The sequence below is a fragment of the Aptenodytes forsteri genome, unplaced genomic scaffold, assembly GCF_000699145.1.
Source record: "Aptenodytes forsteri isolate BGI_AS27 unplaced genomic scaffold, ASM69914v1 Scaffold192, whole genome shotgun sequence".
Lineage (NCBI taxonomy): Eukaryota > Metazoa > Chordata > Aves > Sphenisciformes > Spheniscidae > Aptenodytes > Aptenodytes forsteri.
Window position 1 is genome coordinate 442,374 of NW_008794891.1, and position 13,451 is coordinate 455,824.

General features: G+C 53.9%; 1 protein-coding gene across 1 annotated transcript in view; it reads left to right on the top strand.

Annotated features, from left to right (window-relative positions):
* The window catches only part of OTOF (otoferlin), a 145,397-nt gene that overhangs the window by 62,646 nt on the left and 69,300 nt on the right, over window positions 1-13,451 (top strand). Inside the window, exons 11-15 of the mRNA XM_019470966.1 lie at window positions 4,158-4,193; window positions 6,195-6,230; window positions 7,214-7,234; window positions 8,195-8,242; window positions 10,511-10,540. Of these exons, the coding sequence (XP_019326511.1) occupies window positions 4,158-4,193; window positions 6,195-6,230; window positions 7,214-7,234; window positions 8,195-8,242; window positions 10,511-10,540 (171 nt within the window). The remainder of the gene's footprint in view (window positions 1-4,157; window positions 4,194-6,194; window positions 6,231-7,213; window positions 7,235-8,194; window positions 8,243-10,510; window positions 10,541-13,451) is intronic.

Below are 13,451 nucleotides of genomic sequence, written 5' to 3' on the forward strand. Positions count from 1 at the left end.
AGACCCAAGCTCGAGGCAGGTGGAGGATCCCCCACCCGCTCTGCCTCTGCTTCTCCAGTGAATGTGGGGGATCCTAGACGGGAGGTTTACTCTCCACCTAAAGTTTAAATGGCTTAAGGTTAGTGAGACAGTTCCCATCTCAGAAGTGCCTGCAGAAGGTCCAAGTTGGCAAATTAAGGCATTGCAAGAACTGCTTTTATTATTCCATTAACTGAAACTGTAAGCCCACGTATTTATTAAAGACAGACCATTATTCCCTTATTTCTATTATACTTGAATGTTAGGTCTGTTACCAAAATTAGCAAGACTCCTAACTAGCCGAGGCCCGCAGGGTGCTAATCGAGATCTCTTTGCAACACTTCTTCATACGGGCTCCAGAGAGAGCTCCTCCGCTCCTGACGCTCCATGGACCAAAGGAGCGGTGGGGGGAACGAATGGGTCCCTGTGGGCCATCGTGTCTGGAGCATCCTCCCCAGGCACAGCATGGCCAGCTGCAGTTTTTTCTGATAGCTGTAGTTATTTTGACAGCTCTAGTTATTTTGGCAGCCAGGAGCAAGGACTCCTGGTGCCCTGCATTTGCCCTCCAGCGGAGGAGGTGGGCTGATGGGCTCATCTAGACCTCATTGCTCTCTACAGCTTCCTGATCTATTCTATTCTATTCTATTCTATTCTATTCTATTCTATCTTTGGCCTGGCTGGGGCCAGGGGCTCTGTCTGCATAGCAGGGCAGAAGACGAGAGCTGGACCTTGATCATCTGTCCCAGGATGCCTGGGCAGGGCCACCCCCCCCCCGGTTGGTCTGGATGGGTCCTGGCTGGGAGGGGAGAGGATCCCCCCCGGCAGGCTGGGGTTCCTGCTTGTGGCAGTCATGGATTAGTGAGTACGTGAAGAAAAAGTTAGAGAGAGGGAGATTGCAGCAGTTGAGCTGTCTAAATGAGGCAGGTTTTTCAGGGATAAATGGGGCTGGATGCATCCATGCAAGCTTGCAGCAGGAAAGGGAAGATGCAGGAAATATTGGTACACTCTGTCCCATCCCTGGGAGGGGACGTAGCCCCCTGCCCCCAGTCTGCCCTGAGATCAATCCCCAGACAGATTGCAGCAGCTCTGAAGGTGTTAATGGCATTTTACCGTTGACTGAGTTTTCTCTGAGCTCCCCTGGTGCCAGGAGGATTTTGCAACGTCTGAGGCGTGGCACAAAGCTGAGCCTGGCTCCAGCTGTAGCAAACCTGTGCTGGAGTTTACCATGAATCAAACAAGGGAAAAAAAGAAAGAAAAGACATTTCACATTCAGGCTTTTGAAAAGAGTCAAAGGGCACTTTGATGTGAACCATCCTTTTGAACCAAAGAAAAGGACTCATTTCGTTTAAAATTTTTTTGTACATATGAACAAAAATGTCCTGGCTCATTTGGAAGGTCCTTCCGTTTCCATCAGTTGCGGGTCCCAGACCCAAGACAAAACTGCACCAAAAGAATAAAAAGAAGAGAAAGTTTTGGTGTTGCCAAATCTGCATTTCAAAACCAGGCATCAGCATGGCTGGGGAGGGCTCCCACTAGACCGTCTCCTGGCCATCCTCATCCTCATCCCCCCATCCCCTTCCCTGCAGCTGTGCCGAGAGCATCGCAGACCCGAGCGTGCCCCGAGGTGTCCTTCCTCCAGCCCGAGGAACCCCCTGGACTCTTCTTCCTGCACAGAAGATGGACAGTTTGCATCAGGGCAGCTGGACCAGGGTGCAGACGGCTAGATCTGGGCTCAGGGCTCAGGAGCAGGCAGAGGAGCAGGGAGGGAAAGGACAAGAGAAAGGGGATTAACAAGGCATGGCCCTTTCTGTCCCTTAAGTGTCACAGGAGCAGCCTAAGGGATCATAGGCCAAGCCAGTCTACGGCCCGGGAGACATAGAATCATCTAATCATGGAATGGTTTGGGTTGGAAGGGACCTCTAAAGACCATCTAGTCCAACCCCCCTGCCGCGGGCAGGGACATCTGCAACTAGAGCAGGTTGCTCAGAGCCCCGTCCAGCCTGACCTGGAATGTTTCCAGGGATGGGGCATCCACCACCTCTCTGGGCAACCTGGGCCAGTGTTTCACCACCCTCAGCATAAATGATTTCTTCCTTCTATCTAGTCTGAATCTCCCCTCTTTTAGTTTAAAGCCATTCCCCCTTGTCCTGTCGCAACAGGCCCTGCTAAAAAGTCTGTTCCCAGACATATGGGGACCTTTTAACTCCCAGCTTTGCAAATGACCTTTCCTATGATCTCAGGCATCTTCTTTCCTTGCTCTGCCTTTCTTTCACCCCACTCCCAGTTTTGAGAGCCAGTGCTCTCCTTTTCCTCCTGGTCAGTCCGCTGGGACTCAGACATGGACATCCCCGAGATGGTTCAGCCCAGAGATCATGTAGCTTTGGCAGGTCTGCTAGCAGAGGTGCGACCCTCTCCAGCCCCAGCACGGGGCAGCCCTGCCACCTTCCCATGGAGCAGAGCAGTGCCCCAGCCTCCAAATCTTCATCAAGGCTTTTGGGGGTTGCGCTCTAGGGCTTCACTTCATGCTGCCAGTACCAGGGGAGCCAGATCCATCTGCATCAGCAAAGAGTCTGCACGCTGTATTCAATCCAGCTCCTGCAGTGGATGTCTCTGCACCAGGTTCCCACCATACAGGTGACCGGGCTTTGGTGCTACTGGCGGATCAAAGCCCTACCAAAGCTGAAACCCAGCAGTGAGTCTCTGCTGACCAGTTCTGACTGCTCGTCTTTTCCCACGTGGGCTGCCTCTGTGTTTTGCACGTGGGTTTTGGGTGGCCAGCCAAGCTGGCAGCCGGCTTGAGAGGAGACAAGGAGAAGGCAGCTGGCACAAGCGAGGAGGAGGAAAGCCATTAGCACCCCAGCTGAAAAAGCCCCCAGTGAGATGGTCTCACACATCAAAGTGTGCTAAAGCGACATGGTTTGGGGAGAAACAGCCTTAACTGCAGACACACCATGATGGGCTCTGGCTCCTACTCTCAGGAGCAATCTGGTCCCTGCGAACACAGCTCAGCACACAGGAGCAGCCAGGAAAACAGGCTGTGTGCTGGGAACACAAGGACTTGGGACAAAAAGACTTCTTTTTTTTCTTCTTATACCTGTTAGGGCATCCCCCTCGGCCAGTGCTGGATCCCGGACGATCCCTTGCTCTGACACAAGGCATCCTCATCTTCTCTCCCTCCTTTGCAGGGCGTCTCTATGTGTGTTTTACCCTCAAGCGTCTGCAGTCCCGCAGACGCAGACATCTCTGCTTGATGCTAAGCATTGGACTTCTGTCATTGATGTAAACAGGACCCCCATGCTTCGCTTGAAGCAGCCGCCTGAGAGCAATCCTGTACCTTTCCAAGCACAGATCATGATGTGCAGGAGCTCTACCCCATTTCCCAGCACCTGCAGGGTCTGCGCTGGGCAGGGAGGCAGCTCCAGCAGAGCTGGGAGCAGAAATGCCTTGGACCAGTGCTGCTAAAACCATCAGAGCTTCGTTCTCAGACCCCTTAGACTGGTGCTGTAACCCCTTGAGGGTGCTGCGCAGGTGTTTGCAGGATGGGGCCTGAGTTTGCAAGCTGTGATAATTGTTTGTATTGTATTGGCCTCATGTTTCTGCTGGGGAGGGACCTGGTGTGCTTTGGGATAGCTGAGACCTAGCTTGATGCAATCAGCCAGGATGGGGTGAGGCAAAAGCAGCTGGTAATTCATCTTACCTCCTTCCAGGCAGCCTGGCACGGGGTACAGCACCGACCCAACACAGCCTTTTCCAGCCTGAACAGCTTTTCTCTTTGAGCAAGTTCACCCCAAGCAAAAGGGAGGAGGGTAGGAAGGAGGTCGGGGCGGAGGGGACCGGTTCACTTCCACCCTAGCGTGGAGCTCAGCCAGCCAAATAGCCACAGAAAACCAGTCTGGGTCATGCATGGACCCTGCAGGCGCAGCCGGGAGCGGCGTGGGTGGCAGAGGGAGGATCGGCCCAGTGCAGGGTGGTTGTAGGTTTTCAGACGTGCATGAAGTGGTTTGCTGTGTTGGTATGTTCTGAAGTTCTTCCTGTACTGAAGCAAATCGTCCCCTTTTTTTAAAATGCTGACGCAATGGAAGAGCCCTCTATCTTCATATCACAGTGGTTTTTTTCCTCTCTCTCTGTAAATGCCCTAGCCTTGGAGACGATGCAGAAGAAGAGCAGCACACTAGGTAAATACCCACACCAGCCCTGCTCAGGCAGCGGCCCTGAAATCCTGCCTCTGCAGTGCTGAGGCACGTTCAAAGTCTTGCTGTCCAGGGAGCGCTTCCTTAAATCCAGGCTTAAATGTCAAAGCTTGGAGGCCCAGATCTGTCAGGTCTAGATTTCTGCGTTTCACTGGGGCTCACAGGCTAGGAGCACACGTGCCCTACGCAGCGTCCGTATGACGAAGCAAGCCAGGACGCAGGAGGTAGCACCTTCCCGTCTGTTAGGTCGTTAGCATGGTCCCTGGCATGGCTTTGGCTCGGTATATGTCTGGGACGGTTTGTGATAGCACAGGGACTGTGATATGATAGAGCAGGGACCACCCCCAACAGGTGGCCTGGATGCAGTTTGTGGAGAGAAGGGACTTCACTCGTACAGACACAAGCCGTGTCATGGCCAGAGAATGAGCCTTGGTCCATTTATTAACCAATATAGACTTAGCCTTAGATTCCCTCTGTGGCCAGTAAAGAGAGATGGGCACTTCCAGAGGTGATTCAGGGGGAGCGGGGACCCCGCTGGACTGCCAAAATCTGGGGGGGGATAGGGCCGTGCACGTCACGGCTCCTGACCACCTTGAAACTGAGATGGCAGGAAGCATCACCTGATAGCTGTTGACCTTGAAATATTCATGGGCAGGACAGAGCTCTGCAGCCGAAAGCAATCTGGTCATGGTGAATTATTAATCGTGTCTTTTCTTGTGCATGCCCAGTGGATCCAAGACATGTCTGACCGGGTTCAACTCTCCACCTGCCACCAATTAGCCCCGTGGGTCACTTGCTCCAAAGCTGGGGTCATTGCCAAGCACTGGAGTTGAACTTGGTGATGAAAATACCCATGACAGGAGGCTGGGAGAGGCAGGACTCCCTGTTTCTGTCAGGCCTGGGCCCTTTGCTGGTCAGCCTGGGTGGGTCAACGGTGCAAACACGTTTGCTTGGCACTATTGCTGCTCACAGTGGCTTCCCAGAGCTGCTGGGTCTATAGAGAGGTAGAAATTAGGTAGTGCAGTGAGATGCATCTCAGCACCATCCTGCATGGCTCTAGGAAGCTCAGCAAGGCTCTTCCTATCATCCCAATCTTCCTAGGTTGCCCCTATAGTCAAAGGAAAGAGGAATCTCCCAAGGGATGTTTACCCACGTAGGATCTGACTCAGCCTTTGGATGTGTGTGTCTCCATCCTTGGCTGTCGTGGACGACCGGTGTAGACAGGTTCATAACCTCCGTGTCCAAGTAGATAAGGAGGGTCCGAAACTGCTAACTCAAGCATGGCATTTGGGCACACATCTTAGGGATGTCACACACCGGACCATTGCCTCCGTCAGCATAACCAGGCAACTCCAGCGTCCTTTTCGTCCTGAGCAAAGGAAAGTGAAATGATCTCCCAAAGACTATCGGCCCCTGTCAAGTTTCCCCCACCCTTTTTGCAACCCTTCCAATGTACCATTAAATTGCAAGGAAAAAAATGCATCCTGAGGACCCTGGAAAGCAGGAAAAGGTGTTCAAAGCAATGGACTGGGTGCTGCTGTCAGTCCCAAGGCAGAGCCTCCAGCAGCTTGAGATATTTCCTGGAAGCTGTTAGCACCTGTGATCTAGATTGACCCCAAACCGTTCCAGTCTAGGAGATCTTCCAGATCTAGCAGGAGCAATGGATGATGCCAGCTGCGGGGTGGTGACGGCTCTTGCGCCCTGTGCCAGAAGCGCGGATCCTGTCACCAGCTGGGTTTTTCCTGGGGACAGCGTGAGCGGAGCACCCTGGGCTGGGTGCACACAGCTGAGGTTACCACCCATCAGCTGTCTTGGAGCACCCTGTGGCAGGGAACTGTGGCTTGGACACACCACCACCCCTCCTTGGAAGGGATGTCCCTGCGCTCACCAGGTCCCTGTTTCCCTTGCTGCTGGTGGGCTGCTTCAAGAAGCCTGACACTGGTATTATTTTTTTTTTTCTCTCTTTCTCTTCAGTTCCTCACTCAGGATTAAGTTTAACGATGGATACAAATCAGTAGCAAGGTACCAAAATGTCATGACTGGTGGGATCTTGGCTTTCTGGGGGAGGGTTGCTCTCATCTCAGCCCACCCCAGTCACCCCACATCCCACGAATATGTGACTGTCCAGGCATAAATACGCCCAGGATTGGGGATCCAGGCCAATCCGGTTTAAGCTCCAAATCTTCCTTAATTCAAATTAATTGCCAAATCTTAAGCCAGGAGAGCCGGGTGTGTGGTCCAGACCTGGGTGAAGCCAATGGTTCGTGCATCACACCAGCATCACAGCACTGCGTCTCTGCAAGTGCAGGACAGCACATGTGAGTGCTTGAAGCTGGAGCTGAAGCCTGCAAGGGATGAAGAGCTGTACGGTAGCATACGAGCCCTGTGCTCCAGGAGCTTTCTGTGGGACCCAGCCGCACCTGCAAACCTCCTCCATGTCACATTGCAAAGGAGAGGCAGGTCCCGTGGTCCCTCTACAGCCAAACCCCACATAATATGATGATGGTGATCACCCCACTTGGGCTAGTGGACTCCCAAAGGCACCATGAATAAGAATACATCTGTATAAGTAAATTTGTCTGGCATGGGTGAGTCCAGGACAATGATCCCAGCCCCAACCCATCCCTGTAAGTCTGTTCTTCATTGCTGCTGCTCAGTATTTGTGGGGAGGTGGAGAGGATGCAGAAGAAAGCTGCAGAATAGTGCTGGCCTGCCACTGGCAAGCGGGACCTGTGTCCTTCAAGGAGCTGTGGGACAATGTCTCCTTAGTACCTCGCCACGCGGTGCCGGCCGAGGCCAGAGTGGGACCTCGCCCTCTGGTGTGCATTGCACTGAATGAACCTTCTCAGCGTCAGCCCAGGAGGATCCTGCCGGGGGGGTGGTGGCAGCCATTAGCCCCTTCCCCTGTCCTGGCCGGCTCCCATGGGGCGCGAGGGGGTATATCTGTTTGGGTGGGTTTGTTTCTTCCTCATGTTCATCCTCCTGGCTGTGTCTCTTCCAAACAGTGAAGACCCTGAAGATCCCAGGTACTGGGCATGGTATCCCTGCTTCGCTCAGGCCCTTTGGGCATGCTGTGTGCATGCATGTGACGTGCGTGTTGGCGTACCAATCCCTGCATGGCATTTGGACCCAGGGAAAGGTCCTAACTGCTTCCTGCCCTCTTCTTAATGGGGGGCAGAGCTTTCTTGTATTCACCCATCCCCTCCTCCCCAAAGAGCAGGGCTTCTTTGTAGCCGGTCTATTCTCCCCTATGCCCAGCAAGGACACGTTTCCTTCTACTCCTTCCAAAGGAGCTTCGAGGATAATATTTGTGTCTGCTTAGCCATCCACCCATCCATCTACCCATCCATCCATCCACCCATCCATCCACCCATTCATCCCAACGCAGTTCTCTCCACCAATCTGTCCATCTGTCCATCAATCCATCTCAATACAATCCTATGCATCCATCCATCTCATTGCATTTCCATCCATCTATCACTGCAATTTTCAGCACGCATGCATGCATGCATGCATCCATCCATCCATCCACCCATCCATCCCATCCATCCATCCATCCATCCATCCCCAGTTCCCCCTGTCCGTCCATCCATCCATCCATCCATCCATCCATCCATCCTGTCTGTCCATCCATCTATGCATAACACCAGCCAGCCAGCCCAGTGCCGCAGTATTTATCCATCCATCCTGAAGCAATGCTCTTTTTCTGTCGGTTGTTCTATCTTGTTCATGCGCTCTCTCTTCTCGCTGCTCATTCCAGCACCACCAGTACTGTCACCATCTCTGTACCCGGGTCCCTGGACGCCAGCGGGTTAGGAAGTCCTGTTGCAGCAAGATCTCCCTCTGGCATGCTTGCGAATTGGGTTTGGTTGATTGCTTGGTGCATGTTGCTGATGGGGATTTTGAGGGGAGAAGGCGGGCAAGGGTCTTTTTGTCACTGCAGCAGGATGAATCACGTCTGAACGAATTGCTCTTTGTGATTGCAGAGCTAAGGCTAAGGGGAAAGAGAAAAGACATCTCATGTTACCATTCAGGTACCCTGATTCCCCCCGTCCCTGCTTGTGCCCAGGCTCACTTTCCAGCTCCAGCCTCTAGCCCTTCGCAGCAGTGTTACTGCATCCCCCTGAAACGGCTGCAGGGCAGGACCACAAGTTCATCTGTGCTAGCGAGAGTGCTTAAGACCAAGTTGCTTGAAGGCATAAAATGAGAATTCTCTGGTGGTGCCACTAATGGGAAATCTGTGCCCTTTCCAGGCACCCAGAGCCCCAGCTATGGCTGGCTGGAGTCAGAGGCACCTTTTGCAGTGAGGGTTAGCGTGGAAGGGGCAAAGGATAAAGGAGGGGAGGGAGAAAGAGTAATCTGGTGTTAGCTGCTCCACCAGGCCCTTGAAGAAGAATCTCTGGACCTCCCACATAGTGCAATCGCCTCGTTCACCCAAGCACTGATGATCCAAGTGCCCAGGACCAGCAGCACCATGTGTTGCTGCATACGGGAGCCAGGAGAGCAGAGAGGTGCAGGAGGAGGGAGACACTCAGAGCAAGAGGGCAGCCGCAGCTATGTTCATGCGTCCCTCATCCAGGCCACGTTTACACCAGTGAAATGAACAGGGAAAGGATGCAGGCTCCGGCACTGCCCCGTCCCACCCACCCAAGGATGTTGCTCCCCATCCTGGCATGGCAGGGAACCAGACGCTCTGGCACTCCCAGGACAGTTTGGATGGGCACTGGTGGAGAGGGAGAGTTTCCCAGCCCGGCTGCGGCAGGGAAGGATCCTGCAGCAGTGAGTCACTCGGGGAGATGCAGCTGCTGGTCCCTACAGCGATGCAAAGGGCTTGTGCGTTCAGACCCAGCCAAACCAGCCACGCTCAGGGTGAGATGGTGACGAGCCAAGGCTTTGCAGGGAGCTCGGACCACATCCATGAGCGGCGGGAGAAAGCATGGAGTGATTTAAATCCTCTCCCAGCACTGGGCAGGGGCACTAGGGCAGCTTTTACAATGCAGATGAACCAGCTGAGCTGCTGGCATTGGTGTTTGCTTGCTCCCCTGACAAGCTCAGCTGGCAAGGGAATTTCTGCTGGTTTGCTCTCAGACCAAGTGTCGGTGCAGGGAGAGAGCAGGACCGCTGGCTTCAGAAGCAGCTTCTGGATGGGTTTCCTTGGCCGTTTTCCAGTCCAGGCTCTAAGCTGATCCCTGCCTATGCTGGGCTGAACGGGAGGACCCTGCTCTTCCCAGACTCCCACCCAGCGCTGGGTCCTGCCCCCTGTGTTGTGCTGGAGCTGGTCTTCTGGACTTCACCTCTCTAAAAACCCATCTAGCCACACCTCAAAACAAAAATGTTTTTCTCTGGGTGGTTTTCCAGCAGCTCAGTGCACAGAGAGCCAGAGGTCCGTGCTCTGAAGCCACCCTCCTGCCCCATGTCCCCAGCACAGACATGGCCATGAGGTGAAGCAGAATAACAAGCTGTAATTAAAAAACAGCCCTCCTAATTACTTTCTAGAGCTGGTTAATTGCTTTCTCCTCCCCATTTTGCTGATGCATAATGGGGGGAGATTAGCTAGGGAAGAAAGAGTGACAGGGGAGGAAAACAGGGAGGCAGGACCCAAATAGAGAAATGTAGGAGCCATGAGAGAAGGAAACCAGGTTTGAAAAGCTGGAAAGCAGAGACAGAGCAGGAGTCTGCAAAGCAAAACAGGGAGGTGAGGAGTCAGTGTTTCCTGCGTGGTTTCAGGGCAGGAGTATGCAGTGTCAGCCTGGGCAGGGATGAGGACCCCCAGATCCAGCCCGTCTCCTCCAGCTGAGCTCTCTCTGGAGGGAAGATACGAATACACCTCTGTGGGAGGATAAGGAAGACCACTCCCCTCTACCAAAAAGGAGAAGCAGCCTTGCCTCCTGCCCCGACAGCATCCCCAGTCTGTGCATGTACCCACTCACACGTGCGCATGCACAGTTGTAGCCGCTTTACTGGCCCCATACGTGCATCCAGTGAATGCCCATCGCTTCAGCTCCTAGTGTGGGGAGTTGTGGTTCCCCTAAGCCCCTCGAGCCTAGCAGAGGGTAACACAGAGATGTTATCCACCTAAATTACAGATGTAGGCAGGACGGGGGTGTTTGGGGTCAGCCCTGCCGAGGAAGGTTGCCCATGACCGCTGCCTGGGGATGGGGCACTTGGAGCACTCGTGAGGAGCAGGGAAGCTGCAAAGGGAAGAGCAGCCTCTTCTGATTTTATGCTCTGATTTGAAGCACTTGAAGTGCACTGAAGCTTGTTTGCCTTTTGTTCCCTTGATGCGTGGCCACCGGCTCCAGCAAAGGCAAAGAGAAGACGAAGGAGCACAAGTAGGTTTGCTCTCCTTGCTTCTCCTTCTCCTCCTTCTTGTTTCCAGCTTTCCTAGCTCATGTTGTGGCTGATCCGGTACGTGGTGTGCTCTCCCTTTCTCTAAAGCTGAGCCTGTCAGCCCTGGAGGAGCTTGGATCTCTTGAGTGTGTGGCCCGAGGCCTTGAAGCCTGCAGGGAATATTATCTACAGCAAAAGCCAAATGTAAAAGACAGGCTTGGAGCGGTCCCTGGCAGCACTGGAAGGGAACTGTGAGGTCTTGAGAGAAGCCTGGCTCCCATCGGGTTTGGATGGGTCCCGGCTGGGGGGAGAGTTCCCCAGCTTGGGCATGGACAGCCTGGCCAGGGCTCAGGGCAGGAGAGGGTCCGGGTGCAGGTCATCAGCACAGGGCTGGGCAAACGGGACTTAGCACCAGCTTTACAGCTCCTGGGCCCACAGGTCAGGCTGCCGCATCATCCATGTAGACAAGTTTCTTCAGCTCCTGCCTTTCTTTTATCCCCAGCTGCTTGCATTGATACCAGACCAGGCTGTGTCTGAGCTCTTTTCCAACAGCAGCGTCCTCCAGCTCTCCGGCTTAGCAGATCTGCTGAACTTTAAGCTCGAGTCTGCTGTGAGTGCAGGCTAATATCCTGCTGTCCAGGGGACGATCCCTGCAGCAGGGCACTTCCCTATCAGTGAGGTCTCTTCTGGCTCATATTTATTGCACTGCAGCTTAAGGACCAGTTTATGGCAGTATCTTACTGATGAACCCTCCCAATTAATGGTGTAAAGCGACGAGGTAGAGATGAGGTGGGGAAAGGAGAGAAATGTCTTCAAGCAGTCAGCAAGGAGGGGGCAGACTCAAGAAAAGACGGGAAGAGATCTCCCTGCACCAAGCAGCCTGGTCCTTGCTGGCTCCCCTCTGCAGTTTGGCTGTGGGGGGAAGAGGCAGACTGGGTCTGAGGGTTGGGGGTCTTCCCTGGGCTCGAGGGCGGTGTGTGCAGGATCACCCTGTGGGGCTGGCAGTGGGGTCTGTCCCCAGTACAGGCGGGAGAACTGGAAGTCTTGTTAGCCCAGGGGCAATGGAGGCAACACCCACCTGACGGGCATAATTCCTGCAAAGAAATGAGCCATGGAAACTCTCTTCCCTGCTCCCGACTCCCCAGTAAAAAGCAATGATTAAAATGTCCTTTTTAGCCATGAATAATTAACCAGTAACCTGCAACTGTATCTTTAACTAGAAGCTGGCCAGGAGAGAGACTGCTTCCACCTCCCTGCCCATGCTTCAAAAATCTGTCTGTCTCTCCGTGCTCCCCTCCTGGAGAGCCACGCGGGCGAAACCCTAAAGGGCAAAGCCAAGTGCTTCTGGGAGCAGCAAACTAGATGGTGGATGTCTGCTTCGCCATCACCTGAAGATGATTCATCTGCTCAATCCCATATTAGACACCAGAAAATCCAAGGGGAGAGTGCTGTGGGAGGCTGGGTGGATACTCTGGTGTCTAATACAGGTTTAAGTTTGCTTGAAGGCCTGTCCCTACTTGGGAACAGAGGCGAGGTGTTCAGTCCTACACCCCCAAACCTGCAGGAACCCAGTCTTGACCCTGCTGCCAAACTGGGTTGCAATGGGCCAGCAGCTTGCACTGTTTTGGAGGAGAGCGGGCCAGCGGGCAGCAGCCTCCTCTCCAGCATCTCCGTTCTTTCGGAAACCAGGCTAAACCCAGGCTTTGGCAAAGGGGGGGCTCTCGGTGCTGCCGTGCAGCCTGTGTTGGCATCTCAGGTTCGCTGGTCCTCATGTAATATTCATGCGGGGATGGTGTCAGCTCTCCACCAGCGCCGGCTTCCCATCCGCGCCATCGGATGCCTGGCAGGAGCAGCGGAGGGGTTGGCACGACCTTTGTTTAATGCTGCAAAGACCCTGCTGTGCCCAGAGAAGAGGCTTGGCCAGGGGCCCCATCCCTGCTCGGTCCCGACCTGCACGTGGGGCACGTCTCTGCCCTCAATGCCGGGATGGCCACCCCACCCTAGACGTGCCGCTGGCCGCTATCCTGCCTCGGCTGAGCTCTTCCAGCATCTCTTCCTGGGGAAAGCCAAGTCCTGGACGGCCAGTGGGTGAAGGTAGTACCCCCGAGGGATGGGAAGGGGAAGGGGGGGTTGTATGGGATGTGTCAGTGCTCACCTGGCTTGGAAAAGGTGACAGATGGGGGGGGCTTGGGAAGGGGCTGGGGGACGAGGGTGCATCTGCTCCAAAGCATCTGGGACGGCTCCTTCCTCATCCTACACTTGCTTCTTCCCTTCTCCTCAGCACGTACCGAGTATGCTGCCAAAATCTACCAAAATCCACTTTTTTTTTTTGCTTGGAAAAGGTGACAGATGGGGGGGGCTTGGGAAGGGGCTGGGGGACGAGGGTGCATCTGCTCCAAAGCATCTGGGACGGCTCCTTCCTCATCCTACACTTGCTTCTTCCCTTCTCCTCAGCACGTACCGAGTATGCTGCCAAAATCTACCAAAATCCACTTTTTTTTTTTTCCCCTTCTTTTTTTTCTTTTTTTTTCTTTTTTTTTTCTTGGTGACCTCCAAACTCTGTTGTTTCCTAGATCCATGAAGAAAGGCTGAGAGAGTTGGGGTTGTTCAGCCTGGAGAAGAGAAGGCTCCGGGGAGACCTTATTGCAGCCTGTCAGTACTTAAAGGGGGCTGATAAAAAAGATGGCGGCAGACTTTTTAGCAGGGCCTGTTGCGACAGGACAAGGGGGAATGGCTTTAACTGAAAGAGGGGAGATTGAGACTAGATAGAAGGAAGAAATTGTTTACGCTGAGGGTGGTGAAGCACTGGCACAGGTTGCCCAGAGAGGTGGTGGATGCCCCATCCCTGGAAACATTCCAGGTCAGGTTGGACGGGGCTCTGAGCAACCTGCTCTAGTTGCAGATGTCCCTGCC